The sequence below is a fragment of the Neolamprologus multifasciatus genome, chromosome 15 (genome assembly GCF_963576455.1).
Source record: "Neolamprologus multifasciatus chromosome 15, fNeoMul1.2, whole genome shotgun sequence".
NCBI lineage: Eukaryota > Metazoa > Chordata > Actinopteri > Cichliformes > Cichlidae > Neolamprologus > Neolamprologus multifasciatus.
The window spans coordinates 4,979,358-4,988,065 of record NC_140453.1 but is presented as its reverse complement, the minus strand read 5'-3'; the positions used below and the strand labels follow the sequence as shown (position 1 = coordinate 4,988,065).

General features: G+C 42.5%; 1 protein-coding gene across 4 annotated transcripts in view; it reads right to left on the bottom strand.

The window, feature by feature from the left end:
* Positions 1 to 8,708, bottom strand: part of LOC146501364 (bromo adjacent homology domain-containing 1 protein) — a 55,130-nt gene that overhangs the window by 22,977 nt on the left and 23,445 nt on the right. For 2 of the 4 annotated variants that reach the window (XM_085131776.1, XM_085131777.1), the window contains exons 5-7: positions 8,602 to 8,681; positions 6,332 to 6,423; positions 710 to 6,080 (exon numbers count right to left, since the gene is read on the bottom strand). In XM_085131776.1, coding sequence (XP_084987902.1) covers positions 5,891 to 6,080; positions 6,332 to 6,423; positions 8,602 to 8,681 — 362 coding nt within the window. In that variant the 3' untranslated portion in view covers positions 710 to 5,890. The other 2 variants (XM_085131778.1, XR_014869154.1) reach the window with 2 other exon arrangements.

Genomic DNA, 8,708 nt, shown 5'->3' with positions numbered 1-8,708 from the left:
CAATAATGCTATAATTTCCCATTGGGATCAAAACAATATTTAGTACAGACCAGTGATGCAAAACTGTATATATTCTAATTAACTAATATATACTAACCTCTGTCTCCCTTCCACAGCATGTCTTTATCCTGTCTTCCTTCACTCACCCCAACCGGTGGCAGCAGATGGCCCCGCCCCTCCCTGAGCCTGATTCTGCCGAAGTTTTCTTCCTGTTAAAAGGGAGTTTTTCCTTCCCACTGTCGCCAAAGTGCTGCTCATAGGGGGTCATATGATTGTTGGGTTTTTCTTTGTATGTATTATTGTAGGGTCTACTTTACAATATAAAGCGCCTTGAGGCGACTGTTGTTGTGATTTGGTGCTGTATAAATAAAATGAATTGAAATTAATTATATAATAGTATGGAAAAATGCCAAAAGGTGGCCTTTAAAAGATGGATACATTTGATAAATAGTGCATCCTGTAAAAAAAATGTTTCATTACTTAAAATGTTGTAAGCTAATTTTTGATTTGGAAAAGACAGACAGCACCATTTCCTTTTAAACTTGGAACTGGCCTATCTGACTGCAGATGTGTTTTAGAAATAAAAATAAATAAGATTAGCCTACAAGAATTTATTTTGTTTTACATTCTTTTGTTTTGTTATTTTTGCATGAAGAAATAAAAACAATGAAATGACCCTGATCCCTCACATTTTTCTTTGTTTAAGAGGAAGGCATCACAATTTCAATACACTGACATCAGTTCCATTTATTCCACCCTAAACTGCTTTCCGCTGCTCCCTTATTCACAAGAGGTCACCATTTATTCCACCCACAGTGAGTTTTTAATATACTCTCTCGGCTCCATTACCACGCAGCCACAAGTCTTTAAGCAGGCTGGTGCACTTGAGAGGCCTCTCAGGTCAAAGTGTGCTGCTAGTTATGTTATTATGACACACTAATCGTCCTGTGGTCTGGCTGCTGTTATCCCCGCGTAACAGACACTAAGGCCCTGCAGTGTGGTGTGTGTGTGCTGAACGCTCCTAATGCCCTGAGGCCTGAACGGGGATGAAGGCCAAAGGCAGATAATGACTTTGTTGACAGAGGACATGAAGGGAGGGAAATCGGAGACGTGGAAAATGGGCAGGGGAAGGTTGAAACCTTTCGCCTGTTGTTTTCAAACTAACAGATGACCACGTACTGTCTAATCAGTGCCCTTATTAATACTTAAATGTAGAGGTCAGAGTAGGATTCGACCCAGTCTGACCTGAACACTAGTGTCACACCACTGACCTCCTGTGGACACTGTTCATCACTACGGCTCATTGGTGGAGGAATTTTGATCAACTCGGTATTGATCGCATACAGTGAACTAATCTCTAACGTCCTCTAAGGTTTGCACACGGGCAAAATTAGATAACCTTGAAGAGAAACACATAATCCTGTAATGGTAGGCATCTAACCCAAATAAACTTTCAAGATGACCTCTACACCTGTCAGGTGACCGCAATTAACCTGCTTTACAAATTAAAAGCTCTGAAATAAAAACACAAACACAGGATTTTCACAAAGGACTTAAAATTTATAAATATTCTCTGAATCGAACATTAAATCAGTCGGGATGTTATAGAATTCTTCAGAAAAACAAACAAACAAAAAAAAATTCCAAGAGATTTTTCAGAGAGCAAGACAAAGTGACAATAATCTGATACACACATTGCTTCTCTACTCCAAAAATATCTAGACCTTTCACTATAATTTGTAACCCCCCCACCCAAAATATACGCCAACAATAAGCATCAATACAGACCACACAGAAAGCAGAATCTCAGGGGTCGCTCTGGGTACTTTTCTTTCTGTGTACACGCTTCCTGTGAGGCATCAGCACAGGTTACTCAGTGTGTGACCCCGCCACTGTGGACGCCACGTACAAACTTCCTGCCCTGCCTTGTTGCCATGTTAAAGAAGGATGCGACTGTGCCTGTGGGGTGCTTGGAGGAAATTCACTTGAGTAGATGGCTACACGCAATCTGGCTGGAAAACGTGGGGCAGCCTCCTTGCTGAGCTTTCTTGATCTAATTTTCCAGGAAGTCTCTGCATCGCTCTTAGTACTCAAAAAAAATGGGGGCAGGAAAAGAAGGAAAAGCTGCTGAAAGGGTTTAGGATGTGGCCTTGTGACTCCTCTACATGCTTCTCCGACACCTGATCCATGCCCTCTAGGGGCCAAATATGTAACAGCACATCTGGGAGAAGGGCAAGAGTGGTCATCTGATGCAGGAGGGAGAAACTTCATTTAATCTACTCATTGATTATAATAAACCCCTGGCTGCCATCTGTGCCCATCAGAAACCCTGATAGCTTACTTAAGTAAGGAACTGTGTGAAAATGATTAGTGTTAGCAGATGCTAAGACTCACTTTTAACATATATTTTATTAAAAATAATATCCTCTAAAGGCAATGGCAATAGGATCCCCTCACTACATCTAAACAGTAAACTGAGAGAACACAGACACCTTTTTAAGTAAAGTGTACAGTTTGTGGGTTTGATCATGATTGTAAACATCTGTCCTGCCAAATACATGACTACTAATGCTAATGCTTCCCCTACCTAATAATTTTCACACAGTGCCTAATTCCTGACCCTCAGGATGAAAACTGGTCCCACTTCAGCATCCGAGGAGGATCGTCTCCTTGAAACCGAGGGGGCATTCTGTCCTGTCTCGGGTGTCCCATCAGTCTCTCCCCTAATAGGACCAATCAATAAAAGCTCAGGTGACCACGTTGCCACATTCTCCCACACGGCATGTGACCTGGAAGAGTTGCCCCCCCCTCCCCCAACAATTCTTGAGGTCAGGTTGGACTTTTTTCTTTCCAGCATGTAAAGACGGGAATTCTGATAAAACACGAGCCCGTGTTTTCACGCGAGCGCTTTCTCTCCTGTCTGCTCGCGTGAGCTTCACTGTGGTCTCCACCCAATTAAAAATGATATAATTTAAAGAAAAAAAAATCTAAATAATATTTATATTGTTACAAATGAAATGAATCCTGGAGCACAAAGAAAACAGGATATAATTCATCAATTAGACACAGTATTTCCAAATAAGTTAAAATTAAATCTTAATATGTTTTACTAGATTTAAATATTTTTTTTCTTACTTTAAATATAATCATTACAGATCTTGCAAAAATACTACACTGTGCATTGGCTGTCTGTTTAAAGAGTGCCCGGTGCTTCCTGGATTCTAATATCTACACTTCATTAGAAGTTGGCTGGATGGGAGATTTCCATTGGCCTATTATCTCCAACCTCAGGTCATACATCAGTCCCCATTAATGTATTTTTTCCCCATTTGGTCAAATTTCAATTAACATTTCATTGTTTTTGAAACTCACCTGAAAGAAACAGAAAAATAATGCATATCCTCTTGATTAGTTACGTTCATTTTTCCAAAAATAGCAAGTCTAAAAATATACTGCATACACCATCTTAGGAAACTGACATAATAAAATATCCCTAATAAGGAGAAATCGTAAAGTAGGAGAATATATCTATTTATATTACCTCTTTGAAGAATCTGGGGATTACTAGAAATAATAACAACTTAAAAGCAAAAACCTCCCAATAATCAGGATTGGATTTTTGTCTTGGGTCACGATTCGTGTGGCTCAAATAGAGAAAAAAAGTTCAGGATGGCTTTAGCGTGTCAAAACTTTCGCAGGCTTTACCCAACGTTGAAGGACGGGGCGTTTGCTGCTGGGAAAGCAGCTGGTTACTCTTGATGCCGTTAAAGGTACACGATCGCGCACTCCGCCACCACTCACAAGCCAAAAAAAACACACTTGCGAGGTTAAGGCGATAGAAGAGTGTGGTGAGAAACCCGCCACAACAAAGTATCAAAATAGCCCACCTGCCCCTCCGAACCTCCACCCGAACACTCTCCAGCTTGGTGCTACGTCTGCCCGCACAGTGGGTCGGGCCTCCATCCAGATGCCTATTTGAACTCTAATCACATTGACAGTGTGGATACATACATGTATATATATATATACTGTATAATTATATAGGTACGTTAGAGCTGACTGACAAATCGGATGGAATGACTCGAGCGATATCCCATGATTCAACATGTCGAGCATCGGGTTATATGACAAACACGCTGGCTGGCTGACTTGACTCCTCTACTGGTTAAGTAATAGAAATACACAGTTTGCACTGACAAAAGCAGCCACGACATCCTCACGGTTTCCTTCTACAAAGGTACAAAAAAGACACACACACACACACACACACAAAGAAATGATATACAGTGAGCCCCACCCGGCGTCAATATTAAGTAGCTGGAAGTTGAACGCATGTGTAGTAATTAAGGAATGGATTAGTGCAATAGAACAAGGAAGTGAGGACTAGAAGCGCTGACGGAGAGAAGTGAGGGTGGAGACGGGAATTCTGGCTTGCGTGAGACATCCTTTGGTTTATCTTGGCAGAGAGGGGGTATTGAGCTGTATCGGCGATCAGAAAAACAATCGGGAGCTAATGTCATCCGCCTTTCTTTAGGAGAGAGGGTGCACGAACGCTAAGCGCGTCACATCTAAGCTGACAAATTCATGCTTTTCTCTTTGCCGAGCGAACAGCCAACGTAACCTTTTGCTGTAAAAATGTACAAAAGATGTTCTCCACTATTTTCAGACCTTTTACTGTTTGTAAGAGAGCCGCGTAGACTGAACTGAACCCTACTTCCAAGGACTGCAGGTGCACCCTGTTCTACCGCTTCAGTGTTTGATGTGGCGAGACGTAGCTGCCTGAAGCTCTCCCTGCAAGTCATAAGGCAAGTCACAGGAGTGAATGTGAAAAAGTATACACGACGCCACCAAAAAACCCCATAAGGGAGCCTCTTCTTCAAGTAGCTGAGATTACAGTTTGCTTCGACATCTTTCACCCACGTGTGTTTCTTTTTTTTACTGGTTCGAATCGATCGCGAGACATTTTAGTGTCACTGGTCCGTACTAAACGAAGTTAAAAGAGCCTCTAGTTCGCTCGAGTCTAGTAGGGAAAGGACTGTCTCACGAACCCCGTTCGGGTGCAATCGTTTTAGTTTTAGCTCGTCACTTGAGATGAAAAGGTTTCGGTCAGTGTCAGGAGAAGAGAAGGAAGCTCCGCTTTCTCTAAAGCTGCTTGTTTTGGTTTTGATTGCCTGAAAGCTTCCTTAAAAAAAACAAAACAAAAACAAAACATCACACATGGCGACAGTTATCCATTCACCCCGGAGTCACACTCGCTCTCCATTCTCTCTGACACGCACGCGCGGACTCGCGCGGGTTCGAAATCGGGAGAAATGAGACGACACTCTCTATTAGCTGCTCCTTCGCTCTCGCTGCTTGAGCACCGTTAACGCCGAGCGGACAGCGCGGGCCTGTGTTCCCCGGCAGCGCCTCTGTGCCGGACCATCCCTGAGCCACTGGCTTACAAATGGAACAAACATGATTGTTGTGCTAAGACGCTCGAGGGGAAACACAGTCCTGACAGCAGCCCGGCTCGGCCTGGCGTTCAGCAATTCTGGCAGGGAAGCGATTGGAGGCTGAAACCTCAGAGTGTGGTGGAAGCTTTTAAAAATTAAAAAATCTGATCTGAAGAATGAATTATCACTCCTTTCTCTTCCAAAACCAAAACCGGAAAACATTGGTGCTCTGTCTACCACATTCCAGCTAAAGGGATCTGTGCTTCTTATTGGCGCAATAGACGACCTCACCCCATCGCCACCCCCTTTTCTGATTGTGAGGTGCTCACTGGATAAAAACAAAACAAAACAAAACAAAAAAAGTCCCTCAGCCCCTTTCACTCCCTCTTCTTTGTGCGGGACGGGGCGGTGCTTCATTGACGATTAATTCAAAAGGTGCAACAGCCCTCCACCCTCTACTGCAGATTCTTCAAGATGCGACCGTAACGGAAATCGTAGACGTGCCGGCAGAGATACACCAACTCGGGGTCGACGTCTGTGGGCACACAGCGGTGGGAAGGAGGGGCAAAGTCGGGGCGGCAGGGCACCATGCTGGCACTGCCAGGCGGGGCACCTTCAGCACGCCGCTTCACCAAGGCACAAAATCTAGGAAGGGAGAGGAAAATTTATTAAAAGGCAACTTTCCTGCTTCTCCACCTTCATTTTCTTCTTTTCACAAAGGTTTTCACGGTAAGTGTTCATGTTCCTGCAAATTCATTAACAGTTGTAGTGTCACCAGTGTGTGATTTTAAAAAAAAAGCTTCCACGTGTCGTCAAAGCTGAGCTGTTCATTTCAAACTTCAAACCTTGTGAAAAGACTTTTTCTGCTAGCAACAATTACCGTGTTCGTTACTTACCTACAGTACTGGGCTAGTGGGAGAACGTAGCATCTGTCTTCTATGCAGGCCACGCTATTTTCATCCTGATGCCGAGAGGCGAAAATCTCATTCTGAAATCAACAGCAGGTGTGAAGAATCACATCTCTGTTAAGCGTTTCCTATTGTGCTCGGCGAATAATGACGAAATGACACTTTTGTACTAAGAGCACAGCGGGAACTAGAATTGTTCACGAGCAACAGGATTTTGCCTTTTTGCTTCTTATGTACTGCCAAAGACACACACACACAAAATCCTGCTCTGTTCGACACGCGCCATTGTAAAAAGAACATTTCTAGAAGTAAAATCGTTTATCTTTCCTGTTCTTGGCTTGTGCACGTCTGAGGTCGGAGAGATATCATTTTTGGGCTTTGTGGTCAGACTGAAGAGCAAACCGACTATCCACAGTTTCAGGGCAGAGCAGCGACAGGCCGTTTTGTTCGCCTCCTCGTTGCACATAGTTTTCTTACACATGTTGCACAAGGATACCTCATAATATCTCTCATGTAGCACAAACTGTTCCATCGATAACAACTGCATTATCTTTAAACAAAGTGATAAAAATTAAATAAAGAATACATTTCATGGCTGCGGTGGTGTGCAAAAGTCTTGGGTCACCCTTCAAGAAGAGACAGTTTTCTTATCCTTTTTTAAAGTGGTCTTGAGCAACAGTTTGAGGCTTTCTGAGGATCTTTCAAAGTTTTTCTTTGCTTTTTCACTCACTTTCAGTCCAGTCCTTGTACCTGACCATTTTCAGTAAATGATTAAGGTTTTTTTGTTTGTTCACACTGACCTGTGAATGATTCAAGCATAAAAAAGACACCAAACTCAAGGGATGAGCCTATCTCGAGTCTGCACATAGCAGACAACTTAGACAAGCACCAATTTTAACATCAGGCACTCTTTTACTAACAGCCTGCTGCAAAAACACATCATTTGTTTCGATTTCTTTAGCCGAATCAAAAGACGCCAAAGATAAGACAGCTGTAAAACTGCATTTTTGCACCAACAAGATTATTCCCAAAGAGCTATTAGCTGAACATGTGACACATGTCAGCATGGTGTGTAGTATGCCTTTAAAAGATTTGAGGAAACTGGACATGTGGTGGACAAAAGTGGCAGACCTAAAACTATCTAAAGCAGATGAACAGTATCTGAAAGCCATGTCCTTAAAAACTGGAAAAAGACCAGACTCAGGACCCGAGAGAGACATCTGGCCCTTCGGTTTTGGGGATCTTGTCATAAATGATGGAATTATGAACAGAAATCTACCATACAATACTATCTGGATTGGTAACTGTTTCTTTTTTCCATGAAATGATCCCAAACACGCTGCTAATGCAGTAAAACCATACACACTGGAACACTGTCAGTCATGGATTGGCCTCCCCAGAGCCCAGAGCTAAACATTACTGAAGCGGATGATCTGATATCGTCGTGTTGGTGTTGTTCCCAGATCATCATGAAAATGTTGTTCCAGGTTCAACATTGCAAGTGACCAATCACATTATTGTGACGTTATTCTTTTGCGCACCAACCCATTCGTGCATTTATGAAATTCCAATGTTGCAAGGACAATATCAATTCTGCTTAGCGTTTATTAAAGGGTTAGGGTTAGGGTCCGTTGATCGGCGGACAAAGGCGGTTTCTCGCAGCTTAAGTACAGTTTTTTGTTTTACGCCGGTTTTTCCCGAAGTCGGGAGTATGACATCACAACATTCTGATTGGTCACTTGCAATGTTGATCCTGGAACAACCTTTAGTATGATGATCTGGGAACAACACCAACACGAGGATATCAGATCGTGCTACTGAAGCAGTGTGGGATCACTGTGACAGAGTACAGAAAATAAAATCAGCCAACATCCAAAGAAGAGCTTTGAATGTCCTTCAAGAAACCTGAACTATTATCCTTGCAAATATTTCAATAAACTGCTGCACCAATGTCCCATTTTCTTAGCTTAATATATAGAAATTAATAGTGGCTCAAGACTTTTGCACAGTGCTATACTTGATATATTTTGACTTCATCTATTCTTACACACAACACATAAGCGCACACACACACTTCATGGTGTCATTTTTTTCCTTAGAGGATACTGATTACGTAATCGTTCGCTAATGGAATAAATCAAATAAAGTGTTTTTATTTGATGAACGTTGATTGTACCTTCTCTTGTCTAACATACACACAGATCTGTGCTGTTACTGTTTGTCTGCACAAACATCTTGGCTCCAAATCTCTGCCTCACCTCACAGTGTGTGCTGGGATCTCTGCCTCCCTGTGTGTGCTCAGGTCGGTAGTACCAGAAAAGACTCATCATCAGCTCTCCTGAGGGATCACATTAAGACACACACA